Source organism: Chanodichthys erythropterus, chromosome 1 (genome assembly GCF_024489055.1).
Source record: "Chanodichthys erythropterus isolate Z2021 chromosome 1, ASM2448905v1, whole genome shotgun sequence".
In the NCBI taxonomy this organism is placed as follows: domain Eukaryota; kingdom Metazoa; phylum Chordata; class Actinopteri; order Cypriniformes; family Xenocyprididae; genus Chanodichthys; species Chanodichthys erythropterus.
Window position 1 is genome coordinate 19320363 of NC_090221.1, and position 16054 is coordinate 19336416.

The window sequence follows — 16054 nt, forward strand, 5'->3', positions numbered from 1 at the left end:
AAATGTGTAAATGTCATTTGACATGGTTGTATGCTATTTAGGATTCGTGCTGGTCTTGGTTGATTGACTATTAACTTTTCTAGAATATCTTAATGACTGCTATGACACATTTTAGTTATGATATCAAAGACGTGCATTCAAATCATTATGTCTTGAAATAGCCAAAGAGAAATCCCCAATATGCCATTATTCAAATGCCACTCTTTGAATTGCAAATCAACAATCATTCTTTTTATGCACTTTTATGCCATCGGGATGTTACATTAGTAATCTGAGAGCTTTGTTTAATCTGTTTCTACAGTACACACAAATAAATGACCATGTGATTTCTTTGTTTTAGTACAGGGAAACATGTTTGCTAAGTGACGGGGGTGACAGATGGAGGGAAAAGGTCCATATCGCATCTATGACCCCGGTGGGAGCGATTGCCAGGTCAAAGACGAGGCCAGCAGCCTCAGCTACAGACAGCTGCTAGAGGAAAACACCGTTTTGAGGGAAAGAATGAAAGGTTTGAAGAGTTTAGGTGAGGGATCTGAAACTGCAACCCATTTTTTAATGCCTTTCAGAATCAAGAACCTGATGAAGGCAGACTGGCCATACCATTTTCAATTTCAACATCTGTCAGTGACTAAGCTTAAGGTTACATATAGTTAAATGCCTTACACGTTGCTCATTCAGGACAATTGAGTCATCAAACCCCTCTATTAATTCACTGGTATTTTTTGTGTTGCTATTTTGGGCTTACAGTTCTATTGTTAGGTCAAGAACAGAAAAATGAAGTGATTCTAGATTTTCAGCTTTTAGCAGTTGTCAGCGTGCCATTTGTTGTGTCAGAGCAGCTACGTGTTTTTATTATGTGCTTATGTCAAATAACTCATTGTTTGTTTTTCTCGTGACTGGTAGGAGACTTGTTAGAGGAGTCTCAGACAGAGGCAGCAAAACTTCGGAAGAGGGTGGAGGAGTTGGTGAGGGATAACGAAGCGCTGAAGTCGTCTACGACCAGCTTTGCCTCAAGCCTGTGCATGGGTGCCCCTGTTCAGTCAGACACACAAGGTACAGTGCTGTCGTTATTCCAATGGAGTGAGGTCGGTGAAGGGTTTGATACCAGAGAGACCTGATTTTAAACAAGATCTTTTGTGATTTTGGCTCCCTTTAGGTCATGGAAAACATCACGGTCATCCTACAACGGAAAGACAAGAATCTCGGGATTGTTTAACTGGAAATACTTTACAACCAGAGGCAGCGGTAAGCACTTCTACTGAAACGCTTCTTTTGGAAACGCGTAATAAAACAAGTTATAAATTATACCATTATAGTTTGAAGGTTATCAATCCATGATCTTATGCAACGTAGTAACGTAACTTTTTAACTTGTGAGCAGTAAAATATTCTTTGAGTTAATATTGTATAAAGCATAGCACGTCACATGTGTTATATTACCAATATAGCTTCGATGTTGAGAAACATTATATGATATTCATCGTAACATTGTGTGAAAATCTTATAATCGGAATGAACAAACTTCCAGGCTAATTTAATAAACTGTAGAATATCCTTAATGAGTTAATATTGTATAGGATTAACATGTTATAATGTGTTAAAATACCATTATAGATTTGAGGTTGCAAAACAATCCGAATCAGAAAGCGCTTTATTGCCAAGTATGTTTGCACACACAAGGAATTTGTTTTGGTGCCAGAAGAAGACAACAACAGTTGACAGATAGTAAAATAAAAAATAAAGATATTTGTGAATAATATATACAAAATAGACAGACAATATACTATATTCACATGTAACATGTATGAAAATCCTACAATGGGAATATAACTTCCAGCTATTTTGGTCCAACTCAAACAGCAAAATATCCCTTAAGACTTAATATTGTATTCGGCTATATATATTTGACTAAAGCAATGCATGTGGTATAAATGCGTTAGCCTACATTCCCTTCAGAGCTGTGTTACATGTGAATATATTATATTGCTTCACATCATGTTATGAAAAGCTACCGGGAATGTATCTTGCAGTTTTGTTAATTGCTTGTCACGTTCCTCTTTTGCGAACGGTAAAATATTCTTTACAAGTTTATATTGTGTATAACCGTCAGAACAAATGTCGCAACACTGTGAATTCATGTGTTTACAGGAAAGTTCATCGGAATTTGAGGTGGTGAATATGGAAGAGAAGGCACACTCTGAAACCCAGCAGGTGAGTTTTGGGGATGTTAGGAAATCCTGGGCAGCTGCAGTCACTCAGCTTGCACGTGTAATAACTTGTGTGTAATTTTCTAGATTATTGCTCTGTTTCGAACATTCCGGATTCTGTCATTCTGTGCAGCGGACATTAGTCATGTGACACAGATTCCAGTCAGTGTAGTTGCTCAGCTGTTTCTCTCTGTCCTTCCTTATCATAGATTTATTCATTGTAATGAATCAACATATCTCTTTGAGGCTGTTCCTTGGATGACTCAGAGGGAAACTCCAGGATTTAGTTAGTAAGCAGATAGGCAGAAAACTCATGCGTCCGTGTCAGTTTATGGAATACCTCTTTGGTTAAGGTTATAAAAACTTTTGTTCACAAATTGTTTGCAAAACTGGAAATATCTGTATAGAGGTATTTTAGTTTTTTTTCTTTTTTTCCACTTTCAGTTTATGGTTTCACAATGCTCTTGTATATTGGGGAAGATGAAGGGTAGATATTGACAGTAAGGTTGCTACTTGATGCCCAGTGATTGGTGTTATATATCAGAAATGTTTTTGTAAAGAAGTTTAAGGTAAACTCCACATTATAATGCAGGCTGGAGTGATGCATCTGCCACAGGAGAACTTGGAGCTGGCGAGTCAACTCCGGCGACTGGAGAGTTCTTTCAGTGTTTTTGCTGAAGAGTCCAATCCCAACCAGCTGCTGGCTCACCTGGGCCGCATGGCCGTGGAGTTCCACCACTTATCATCCAAGGTCCAGAAGAACGAACAGAGAACATCTCTCCTACAGGTGAGACGGCAGGGCTCACGACACCTTCTAGGCCTCTGTTTTGGCTGTGAGTTGTGTTATGTGAATTAATCGAAGGTTGATTTGCTGAGTACTAAATTTGCTTTTGTCTCTAGACGCTCTGCGAACAGCTAAGACAGGAAAACAACGAGCTTAGGAAAAAAATGGAGGAGGACCTTCAGTACCGTAACCGTGATTTGGAACAGCTCAGGTAATTTAGTTCACATTTATGTTTTTTTTTTTTTTCATTAATTCATTTACTCATGGAACAAATAAAACCAAAAAAAAAGGCCCTTTGTGAATCTGTGAGAAGGACTGGTGTGAGTAATCTGTGAGAATATAGTAAGCAATATTTCCTGCTGTGCTGGAACTGAGGGGTCTTTCCATCTGATGCTTACTCTGAAGCTGAGTGTGTCAAATAGAGAATAATTTTTCTCCTCCAATCCTCAGTTTTGATTTTGGTTCTGTGTACTCTGGACAGGCAGGAGAACCTGAAACTGAAGGAGCAGGTCAGCGGAGGAGGCCAGGCAGCACCTATTGAGCAACCAAGCCCAAAACAGGAGCCAGTGAAAGAGGAGGCAGCCAAAACCAAGGTGGAAATGACCATGACTCAGCAGGTGTGCGCTTTTTTTTTTTTTTCTTTTTTCCATGAACCTCTTTATCTCAGGTGACATCACCATAGAATTCCTGGTGCTGTTTTAAATTTGTGCTGGGGTTTTTTTTAGTCTTTAATTTCCCTTTTAGACCAGTGATGTCGCAGTCTATTTGCCCCCTTTTTTTTTTTAGTCGGAGTTCTTAGAAAAAAAGACAAATGTGCACAATGCTTTCCAGTTTCTAAATTAAGAGGCTTCTTATTGAGTCACTTTTGCCACTTAGTTTAGTTTTGGGAATATCACCTTGGCTCTGAATACTGCTCTTCCTCAATGGTCTTTCTGGTTAAGTTCCTCATTTGTGGGCTTTTTTTCATGGTATGACTAAATATTGAAGAACAATGCACTTGGTCATTGTGTTATGTTCTGACTCAACCTCAAGACTGCTGTCCTGTAGTATAATGGGAAAGTTCTGGTGTCCTTTGGTCAGTCGTCAGCAAATTGCTGTGATTAATTACGTTATGTTATAATTTTAAAGTCCAGTTTGGATATTTTATGACATTTAAATGGGAAGACTATTCATACTCTTTTTAAGTTCTGGATGGATGCAGATTTGGTCATTTTTATTTGGGGGTCAAATGGTCACACACAGATCAAAGGATTATACTGTCTATTGGTTTAATGATTTTAAAATGTTCACTTCAATAAAAATTAAAACATTAAAATATAACAATTGTAAGCATTTTTCAGTTCAGTAAACTAATTATACAAAACAAGAACATTTACGAGATTACGTGATTTTCTGATTTTCTTTTGCCAGCATGGCTGTTTGATTATAATAAACCAAAATAATAATAGATAAAAGCTTTTTTATTTATTTATTTTTTTATCAGTAGGAGTTTTTGTTCAAGTTCAAAGCTGTTAGCCCTTGTTAATTATATATATATATATATTTATAATTATTTATAATTATTTATAATTATTTATAATTATTTAAAAATGTTAACATTTTAGTGTTGATTTGGTACGAAGTACTGAGATTTGTCTGCAAATGCATAATTGCAATTGCAAAATTGGTTAATTCTATTATTATTATTTATTATTTATTTATTTATTTATTTTTTTTTCAATAAATTTACAGTCTGGTAAAGCTGTGGAAAAAACACCATCTAAGACTTGTGATCCGGAGGTGTACGAGAAGAAGATCAAACTTCTGGAGAAACAGAGGAAAGATGTAAGAACTTTATGGAGGTCCCCTGCTTTCTTCATGCTGAAATTTCTACTGTCATAGTTTCCCATTTGTTTAACTCTGACGTGTAAACTCTTGCGTTTGACATTTCTTAGGTACTGGAGGTTAATAAACAGTGGGACATTCAGTGGAATTCTATGAAAGTACAGTTCGAGCAGAAGGTACATGACAACATAGAAATGCTCTATAAATATGTTCCAAGTGGCCTTGTAACCTTTGTGGCTCACCTTGTTGCTGGTAAGCATGACATAAAAAACATAAAGAAACATGAATCACTCTACTAAGAAACAACAATTGCTTAATGAAACCGACCAGCCAGTGTAGCATGTGAATGAAGGTGGGAGATTGTACCATATGATTCATCACATGAAATTCCTGTTTAAAGTGAAGGGTGCTGACAGGCCCTGTTACTGCATTTGGGTGGCGGTGGAAATGCTGTTGGGGCAAAGGAATGGAAAGCAGCTCTGTGTGTGTGTGTCACAGTGTTGCACACTAGACCACAGGCCCCTCCTGTCACACCTTTGGCAGAATTTCCCTCACCTCGCCCGTACCCACTGTCTTCCTGTTGTGGCTCGCCGTAGGGGCTGGCCAAGGTTGCACAGCCGCGTGATCTCACGGCCTAGAGGTAGTGACGCCTGTTGCATCTCCGCATCTGCTCGGCCTGATAGAAGAGAGAAAAAAGGATTTAAAAAAAAAACAACAAACCGAGGCTGTTTCTATACACGCATCCTCTGTCGTCATGGGGGGATCGCTTAGAGCAGTGGAACAAAAACAACTTTTTTTTTGTTCTCATTGCTTTGTTTTCATTATAAAATAGTTAACAATTCCTTATCAAACTTATAATAAAAATACACAAACATTTTTGCCCAGTTTAACGCAGCTCTGTAACTGATGGATCTTGTTGTTGTGTTAGTATGACATGTGAACAGATGTATTTGATGCCAAAAAAACTATGAGTCATCATCACTTTATGACTTTTCTCTCCTTCCTAGATCACAGACCTACGGCAGCGGCTTGCCGACTCCCAGAAGGCTGTGCTTGAGCTCGAAGCAGAACGTGAACAGAGGCAAAGAGATTATGATAAAAAACTCCTCCTCGCAAAATCTAAGATTGACAACGTGCAGGTACACCTTACTGTCAACCGCAGACAGCACACCCACAGATAAATCAGAACTTATTACTTTTATGTGCAGAGAAATTCTACTCTGAGAGTTTAAAAGTTTTACTTTCTTTATTTGGTGTTTTCTGGCAAATTTGAATACAAAATTTCTATGCCAGTTAATTATTGTAGTTTAATCCATTTAAGCCTGCCTCCTAAAGGGCATGAAATACAAAACAGCTTTATGTGTTTGTCAGACAGACTCTTCCTGTGTAAGTGGGTGTTTTTTTTTTTTTTTTTTTTACTTCATGCTGTTAGTTTTTTAATAATAGGGCTGAGACAATAATAGAGAAATGATTCTGGATCGATTCTGAGATTTTCCGAATGTATTGCAGTTCTCTCTTGAATCGATTCTGAGCTTAGTTTTTAACAGAAGATGGCACTGCGTGCTTTAGAAACAGCCGTACATGAACTCTATACACACCACTTGAACCTTCTATAAAAGAATCATTCATAAAGTTTGAAGCAACTTTTTTAAGGGTGTTTGCAGTGGGCTGTTTAATCTCATGTCATAAAAGTATATAGCACATAGCCGAATGCATGAGCGCTCTTCTTCGTGTGCATTTGAGCATGCAATTAGAAACTAGCCTAAAGGGCCATCTGCTGTTAAAAACTAAGCTCAGAATCTATTCAAGAGAGAATCGGGATGCATTCTGAAAATCTCAGAATCGATCAACGAATCGAGATGAATCGATCTATTGTCCCAGCCCTATTTAATAAACACTTCTTTATGGCCACATTCGGTTGTCAGTCCTGTATTTGAGTCCTTAATATGGTTACGTTCACACACAGCTCAGTTATTTACTGGAGTGACAATCGCATTCTGTAACCAAACTCGCATCCGTAAATTTTCAGGACTCACAAACACATTCTCAGAAAACCCGCGCTGTGTCTGAACCAGACTTTACAATAAAGGTGGGACAAAATATCGATAGGGTGATATATCGTCGTCCTTCTCTGTGCGATACTAGAATCAATACGCTGGCACCAAATATTGATATTTTAATTCATAAAATTAGGTGCTCTAAATAGATTTCCCTGCTCCCAGCGTCGCTACATCAAGGCGGCGCTCAACACATGAATGAGGGAAACGTGAACATAAGTTAAGCCTAAGAAATAGGTTTTTAACGGGATGGCAGAAGCAGTGTGAGTAAAATAATAGATGCCCAAGCCACGTTTTAGTTCAAAGTCTGGAGGTACTTAGGCTTTTATACCATTGATGTGACAAAGTAGACATCTTTGACGTTTTTCGAGCACTTACACAGATATACACAGGAGAGTTTAAAAGCAGGCATTAATCAGCAGATTCAAACGTTCTCATGTGAGTCTGTAAGCGCTCTGTGAAGAGCGTCAAATATGTCTATTTACAACATGTTTTTGAAGCATTGATCATTGTAGCCAATCACAGACATATATGTTGAGCTCGTAAAAACAATGGCCAATCAGAGGTGTTTACGAATCCGCTCAACAACGCTCAAAATGCTAGGCTATGCTGGTATCATCACATTTTAAAGTTTGTCTTTGACCACACTATTCCTAGGTTTATTTTAAGGAAGCTGGTAAACACTGAGATGTTCCCAGGTTTAAATAAAAGAGGTTGGTATTTTTTTTTTTTGAAATGAAACAAGTCGATAAGCAGTTAACTTAGGCTAAATGTGTCTGTTTACAAGAAAAGTTTAAGCTTTTAAAAAGTATAAGCATATAATGTTTAATTTACTTAAAATGTAAAATTTAATTTACAGACTAAAAAACTTTGTGCTGTTTTCTAACAGTGGACTTTAATAAAGAGAAAACCTGCACTTTTACTTTTACCATTTTACTGGCATTTTGCATTCATAGTTAGATATCATGATGTATCATTATAGGATTGTCTAGCAATATATAAATTATCTCAGAATCGCTGTATCGTGAGGTATCCTGCAATTCCCAGCCCTGACAACTAGTTGTCTCTCATGTCATACAGTGTGAGAGAGCTGCTCTGCGAAGCACAAATGCGTGTATACCATGTTGCAGGTTTTCATGTGTGATTTCGATAATTTACGGCGATATGAGCTGTGTGTCATCCGAAGATTTTAGATCAAATCGCTGTTCTCCACCGGAGCTGCTTCCATCAGTTTTGAGTTCATCCACTCCCTGCTCAGATATAAAAGCTGCTGTCGGTTAATGAAGACTTAAACGGATAGTTCACCCAAAAATGAAAATTTGATGTTTATCTGCTTACCCCCAGGGCATCCAAGATGTAGAGGACTTTTTTTCTTCAGTCGAACGCAAATTATGATTTTTAACTGCAACCGCTGCCGTCTGTCAGTCAAATAATAGCAGTGATTGGGAACTTGAACAATAAGAGTATAAAAAACTTCCATAGGCAAATCCAAATTAAACCCTGGGGCTCGTGACGGCACATTGATGTCCTAAGACACGAAACGATCGGTTTGTGCGAGAAACCGAACAGTATTTATATCATTTTTTACCTCTAATACACCACTATGTCCAACTTCGTTCAGCTTCCTGTTAGTGAGGTCTGATCGCGCTCTGACAACAGAAGTGATGTCTCACGCTCATTGAAGTATATGGGCGAGACATCACTTCCGTCAACAGAACGCGTTTTTTGACCTCACTAAAAATTATATAAATAATGTTCGGTTTCTCGCACAAACCGATCGTTTCGTGTCTTAGGACATTAATGTGTCGTCACGAGCCGCAGGTTTTAAGTTTGATTTGTCTAAGCAAGTTTTATTTTCCGTTATAGTTGAAGTTCCCAATCACTGTTATTATTTGACTGACAGACGGCAGCGGTTGCAGTTAAAAATCATCATTTGTGTTCGAATGAAGAAAAAAAGTCACCTACATCTTGGATGCACTGGGGGTAAGCAGATAAACATCAAACTTTCATTTTTGGGTGAACTATCCCTTTAATGGATTAACTTGCTGCTCAATTGGACTCTTGTCATATCAAATGTTTCAGTTTTCAGTTTTATGGACGTTGCTTTCTTTGATATTACTTTGGTCATTGGTTTAAAGGTTACTAGTAGGAGAATATGGGCTTGACTCCAGTTTCACATTCATACGGACAGTATTCAAGACACTACTGTAGGATGCTGTATGAACGGGACATTTTGAGACTTGCACCTGCAAGTAAATGTGGTTGTCAATCCCAAAAACCAAAAGTGTGAGCATAGCCTAATTAATTTCTTTTTAATAATCTTTTTTCTTTTCTTTTTGGAACATTTTGCTGGTATTTCCACCCCTGTGGAGCTCGATGAGACTCATGAGGCTTCAAATAGTCATTCAATGCTTTCAGTTTTCTCATGGGAAGCACCGGTCATTCCCTCTAACAGGCCATATGACATTCTTAGTATGCAGTGATAGTTTCCCTTCTGTCCCACAGGGGACAGTCGAGCAAGCAACACATAAACTGCCTTATAGTTTTATTGAGTCTCATAGACCATGTCATGTGATGACTGGTTTCATTTTCGCATCCACTGCCTACTTATCTGTGCATCTCAATGCTCTCATGATTTTTAGTTTATTTATGAGTTTGACAGCATTACATGGGTTTTGTCAGCATGACTCGCCCCCACAGCAGACCACAGATGTTCCATAGGAGAGGCCTTTAGGCAGAAGCGCTGGCCATATTTTGTGTCCGATACCGTTGCCACACACAGTAGACAAAAATGTGATGAATGCAGACTTTTATATTGGGCACCTTTTTAAAGGTCATAGTTTCATATGGGCTGGCTGTCTTGTCAGATGCTTTGACAGATTGCTTGTGCTGTTAAATACGATTAAGACTTGTTTTTTCCCAGCACATACCATACATATTCTTATCTGTTGATGATGTTAAAGTCATGTGATGATTTCCATTTTGCAAAACATCCCTGTATTGCAATTGGAAAAAAAAAAAAAAAACTTTAAATGTAGCACAATAGTTTTGACAAAGTGTGTGTTGTTTGTTTGTTAAATGTGACAAATGTGACATTTATAGTAAGAAGCCTTCAAATTGTATGCACAATTGTATGAAGTATAGATATATAACCAAGTGACTGTTTTGCTCTGGTGGCTTACCATAGTGTCATAATGTCATAGGGCGAGAAGGAGTGCCTCACCTCAGAGACATGTGAGCTGAAACAGAAGGTGCGTTACCTGCAGGACCAGTTGTTGCCTCTTACTAAACAAAGAGAATACCAGGAGAAAGAGATCCAACGGCTCAACAGGGTCAGTCACAAAACACATACACATACACTTCCTAGCTATCTAAATGGGGACTTTCCATTTGACTTATTGGTAGATACTGTAAGCAGACTGTGGTCATAATTATGAAAATGGGAATACTGATATAAACTTAGTGTATTTTATGTGTACAATAGGGGGAGTAATTGCTACAAAAAGAAAAAAATAGTGGATTTAGGGTTAGAATGCCCATCTGTCAGTCAAGTCTGAAGCAAGACGCACCGCATTATGGCAACGGCGTCTCAGATGGTCTGAATGCAGATAAAAATAAACAGTAAATAAATTACTTTTTAGTGATTCGTTAGAAAAGTGAGCATCAAATGCTAAGATTTTTAAAATGTTTTTGAAATAAGTCTCATTTATTTTCGACGTTTATTTATTCAAAAATACAGTAAAAAAAGTAATATTGTGAAATATTACAATAATATGTGAAATATATTTTCTATTTTAATGTATTTTAAAATTAAATTTATTCCTGTGATGCTTACTCCAGTTTCAGTGTCTCGTGATCCTTCAGAAATCACTGTAATATGCTGATTCAATTCTCAAGATACATTTCTTCTTATTATTATCAATGTTGACAACAGCTGTGCTGCTTAATATATTTGCTTAATATTGTTTTAAAAGCAAACATCAGTTCTGATTGTGTTCTTTTCTTTTACAGGCATTAGAGGAAGCTTTGAACCTCCACTCTCCATCTTCCACTCAGCCAGGCATGAACCTGGGAGAAGGTGTGGCCAACCTGAGACAGCAGGAGCTGCACACACAGATAGCTGTTTTGAAGGAGCAGGTAAAAACACATGGACACTTCATTTGGATACTTCTTGTTGTCCAACGTTAATGGAACAAGTGGAGACTTCGTACACTGGGAATGACCTGGGACATTCCCAGTTTTCAATTTGGGACCAGACAAAATTTTATAATTTATCCTCAAATGCATTAAAATTCATACATTTTGTGTCTCAAGTGTCCAAATACCTTTGGGGCCACTGTATACATTGATATGGCAGAGTGCCTTGCTTTCTGTCAGATGAGCAGAATGAGATCCTCGAGACGCTTGAGTTTTCTCATTGCATCAGAGGTTCTTTAAGAGTTGAGGTTTCACTCATTGAGTCTTTTTACCTCATTTATCAAACATGCTTTGTAAGAAATGAATGTCAAGGTTCCATGGTGAGTCATACAGTTTGCTTGAGGTTTGATAACTTCCTTCAGCCTTACAGTCTGCTGAAATGCACTAATGGCTGCAGAGATCTTGTAGATCTCCATCCTCATCACATGCGTTTTTCTCAGGTGAAAATCTTTGAAGAGGACTTTCGGAAGGAGAGGAGCGATAGAGAGAGGATGAACGAAGAGAAAGAAGATCTGAGGCGGCAAGTGGAAAGGCTGCAGGGTCAAATGACCAATCTGACAAATCAGGTCAGAAGCTACACAGACCCTACTTAGACTGTCAGCTTTAACCAATGAAATGACTTCAGAAAAATGCCCAATTAGTTAATAATGAGACATGAAAGAATCTTATCAGAGTTCTGAATTCAGTGTCTCTGGTTCTCAGCTTCATCAAGCACAGAATGAGTGTCAGAGAGAGCGTGCCGAGAGGTGTAAACTGGAGAGACTACAGATGCAACATAAGCAGGTAACTCAAATGCACCACAGTAGCACCACCTTGTGGTAGAAACTCTAATAATGTTGTTAATACAGATTACAAATATGGCAGATTCCCTTAACTGAAGACAACTGGAACTGATTTAGTTTTTGTTTTTCCATGTTTTGGAGGGGCAACAAGAAAGGAGGACGTCCGATCCCACTTCTGGCTCAGCCAATGGCCCGATGAGCCCTCCATACTGTGGCCCGTTTGTACAGGTGGGCCATCAAGGTCTGGAAGGGTGGCCCATACACTTCCCGCCCAGGATGCCTAACATCAGTACGGCACCCGGCAGGGATTTCCAGCCTGTCAACCCTGTAAGTATACAATAACAATAGCAGTAAAAGAGAAAATAACGGTCAGGCTCCGGAAGTAGAAACTCTATTCATTTTCTCCATAGGGAAATAGATTTTTAATGATTCATTTATAAAACTTTAAAGACCGCCTTACTGTGAAGCCATTAGCCTGCATTATCTCAATTTATTTTTAAAATAATCATGTTCAACAGCGGAATTCATGGTAAAAAAAACTACATTATCCATGATGCTGTACAGAAAATTCCACCAATCAGAATCGAAACACAAAATGCACCAAAGATCTCGTTAGCCTCGCAAATGACGTAATCGAGTCTCCCTCTCAAATTACTTAAATATTTGTTTTTTCCATCCCTAAACCAAAATCTGAAATGTTGATTCACCTTGTAGCCTGTTGATTTGGTTCATGGCTTATATCGCTTTAATGAACACTTTTTAAAAAAATCTTTATGATAGAAATTAATGGAAAAAATACACTGAAAAAGTGGGCAAGCACTGTTGCGCTCTATTGATGATATCACAGTCTTATTTAAATATTAATGACAAAATTAACAAATTAAACAAGTTTATTAAACAAGAAATATTTCTCAATTAAATAAGCATTGCTTTTAAGTTTGTTCAGTTATTCAAGTAAACAATCGATTATCAAAGAACAAATTACGCATCACTGCTGTATGATGTGCATTTTGGTGTTTGTTTAAATCAACTTGATATTGAAATACCAGTTTGCTTTACATGTCTATTGTTCATACACTAATACCATCTCATAGTTTGATTTTATTTATCTATTGGCTTTTTTAGTAGAGGTTAGTTTGATTAGTGAGGGGAAAAAAATCAAAATTTTTGCTTCCTTCATGTCCTGGAACAGACACAATGGTGTCATTCCAGCACTTTCAGCTGGTTAACCACACCACATGTGGTATGAAAAAGACATAATGATTTGTACAAACAGGATTTTACGAGAGGTACAGTGTGTCTTCAGTGTACAGAAGTGGACAGAGATCGAAACCGTTGTCTTTGTAACTGTAATGATTTCTTCTTTTGTGTGTGTTCAGGGTTTTCCCTGGCAGTCATCCTTCCCACAACCACGTGGTTCCAGAGGACAAGCGGACACAGCAAGACCCCCTCCAGAAACTGCAGGTATTTATTAGATTCATCCTGTGTCCTTTCTGCCCTCTTACATCCTTTCTGCGTCACTAGGATCCATTTTGTTTTGCCACACACAATGTCAGTCTGACCCAGTGATATTTTAAACATTCTTTGCTCTGAATCAGTGAGCTTCCACTGGAGGCAGTTCAAAAATGATGACGACAGTGAGAACCATGACAGAAGAAACATGAAATGAAAATAGCTTTACATTTCATAATGATTGTACAAGGCTTATGAAGTTTAGTTTCAGTTTGGTTTTATCCGATTATCTGTATCATCTATAGACATGACATACTAACTGACGCAATTTGCTTTCCATTCTGAATGATTTGTCAGTGTAAATTGTAGATCTTTCATCAAAACGTAATGTCGTTCTCCAACTCTGAAACTCTGAATCTTTGCTGCTGAAGTGATAAAGCTACTTATGCAGTACCAATTTTTTTATTAGTGGTATCATAGCCCAACTTTTAGCAAATCCAGATGTATGTACTTCATGTGGTCTTTTAACAATATCATGACCAGGTTCAGAAATTAATTTGTTGTTGACTAGATGTTAGACATAATCGTATTCATTTATTTCAGTTAAATAATTCACCTTTTAAAGCATGCTACTTCTCAAATGTCTGGGCTCCAGTCTTTAGTGTCACATGATCCTTCAGAAATATGCTGATTTGCTGCTCTTTTGAAAGTTCAAAAGAACAGCATTTATATGAAAACGATATTGTTTATAACAATGTAAAAGCCTTTTTACTGTCACTTTTGATCAATTTTAATGCACCATTGTTGACTAAAAGTATTAATTTCTTTTAAAAACAAAAATGCTGACCCCAAACTTTCGACAAAAACTATTGACAAAAAACTGATTTGACATAATTGGACTGCATTTATGAGCAATAATGAGCATCCCGTCCTCCTCTTGACAAGACCAAAAAAAAAAAAATCTTTCATTTCAATAATCTTACATTATTTACATTTCTGACACTGATCATTAACCCACCTCATTTTCTATAAAAATGGTAAATTATGTTTTATTAATGAGGATTCTTAACTTTTTTTTTTTTTATGCTGACAGAAATGGGAGCAACTGGATTCGGGAAAAGGGAGCGTCAGAACATAGACCCCGGAAAGCACTAAACACATATTCTCTCCTGGAATGGCTCCCGGCTAGTAGCATGATGCAGTTTATTTTCTTTTGGCATGGTGTGAACTATTGTTTTGTTTTTTCCTACTGTGTATATATATATATCTATCACTGATGAAAATGTTGTTTATATACTTAAGTTTTATAATCCTGTTTGTGAAACACTGTTCTGGCAAATTAGGAATATATACATTTATTATTTCACCTTTTTATGATTGAAGTTTAAATTATCTGCTTTATATAATTCTATGCAGGAATTGAAGTCAGTTATTTAATGGATAATATAATTGAACGTTATTTTTATAGCAATCTACCTATAGAGTTAAATCTCCAGTGTTTAATTGAATAATAACCACCTGATAACATTATATTTAGTGATTCCTTGACACATCAGAATGTGTTTTGGTATCGATGTATCTCTATAGGTGAATTGTCTTGAAAATGGCTAACAGTAGAATGTGACTGAACTGATTCATGATTCCTTCATTGGCCGTGTTCGGGATGGTCACACACTGTCTGCATATGTCACCTCTCTGACGGGTCATCTGCCCCATTGTTTATTGAAGCCATATACTGTACAACACCTTTTAAACCTTTCCATCATTAGATTATGTTCTGGGATCACTTTAAAAAGTGCTTCACATGGCTTGTTGATCTTTACTGATTGTAATTGAAATTGATCAAGGAGGGCCTTCATCTGGTCCTAGTAAATGGTCGCCAGAAGTAACAGTAGTTTTGCTTAATATTGTTCATGATTCAGTGTTCAAAAACATTATTCCCGATGTGCAAATGTAAGTGATAATTTATTTATATCTATTGTTTTGACAGCTGAGTGTGGTTTAATGTCTTAAGAAATGTTGTCTTTAGTGTATTGTTATGTCTCCCTTTACATATTGTAGCCACTGGAAGATTGTAGGATTTGAGTTTGTGTGCGTTTGTGAATATGCACAATCACAGAAAGTGGGCCGGAATAAATAAGTTAATGCATCACGTTAGTGCAGCCCACTTTTCATTGGTCTCGTTCTTGATTTAGGCTGAACATGAGCAGAAATCCAATCCCCGGATGTCTGATTTATAATGGGTCCAGTGTTGCACTTAAAAGTATTGTAAAATGTTTGGAAGATGATCAGGGTAAGAATCATATCCTTTAAACTTTTACAGTCATCTGCCATCATGAAGGCTGTTTTTGGTTTTCCATATGTGTGCAATGTCTCCAACTGCACTGACCAATGCTTTGAACCAAACGCAAAAAGGTTTGTATGCTCACAAAATATTCCCAACGGCGAGCAATTTATTTGCTTCCAAAAGGTTTGATATTTGTCATGTAAATGTTGAAAAAAAAATAGGCATTTATTTTATGAATATGTGGTTGAATTCAATGAACAGAACGAGATAAGATGTGTTTTCAAGTTGAAATGTCTTTGAGCTAGATTGCACTCTGAGATGTGTGCTTTATTTACTCATTTCCATAATTTACTGGTTGGTGGTTTTGTGCTTTTTGGAATGACTTTTTTTCTCCAGTGGGTGAAAGCAGATCTCATGTGAAACTTTTGTAATTGATTAGTATAATAAATATATTCTAACTGTCTA

The 16054-nt window shown here is 37.3% G+C and overlaps 1 protein-coding gene across 7 annotated transcripts in view; it reads left to right on the forward strand.

Moving 5' to 3' along the window:
* The window catches only part of tnip1 (TNFAIP3 interacting protein 1), a 30255-nt gene extending 14253 nt beyond the window's left edge, over window positions 1-16002 (forward strand). For 5 of the 7 annotated variants that reach the window (XM_067389095.1, XM_067389079.1, XM_067389087.1 and 2 more), the window contains exons 2-18: window positions 341-523; window positions 904-1053; window positions 1157-1245; window positions 2148-2210; window positions 2799-2993; window positions 3107-3201; window positions 3472-3607; window positions 4722-4814; window positions 4925-4990; window positions 5822-5953; window positions 10075-10203; window positions 10883-11008; window positions 11509-11634; window positions 11771-11850; window positions 11988-12177; window positions 13230-13314; window positions 14396-16001. In XM_067389095.1, the coding sequence (XP_067245196.1) occupies window positions 379-523; window positions 904-1053; window positions 1157-1245; window positions 2148-2210; window positions 2799-2993; window positions 3107-3201; window positions 3472-3607; window positions 4722-4814; window positions 4925-4990; window positions 5822-5953; window positions 10075-10203; window positions 10883-11008; window positions 11509-11634; window positions 11771-11850; window positions 11988-12177; window positions 13230-13314; window positions 14396-14457 (1962 nt within the window). In that variant the 5' untranslated portion in view covers window positions 341-378 and the 3' untranslated portion in view covers window positions 14458-16001. Of the gene's footprint in view, window positions 1-340; window positions 524-903; window positions 1054-1156; window positions 1246-2147; window positions 2211-2798; window positions 2994-3106; window positions 3202-3471; window positions 3608-4721; window positions 4815-4924; window positions 4991-5821; window positions 5954-10074; window positions 10204-10882; window positions 11009-11508; window positions 11635-11770; window positions 11852-11987; window positions 12178-13229; window positions 13315-14395 lie in introns of all 7 variants that reach the window. The other 2 variants (XM_067389110.1, XM_067389102.1) reach the window with 2 other exon arrangements.
* Window positions 16003-16054: the final 52 nt, after the last annotated feature.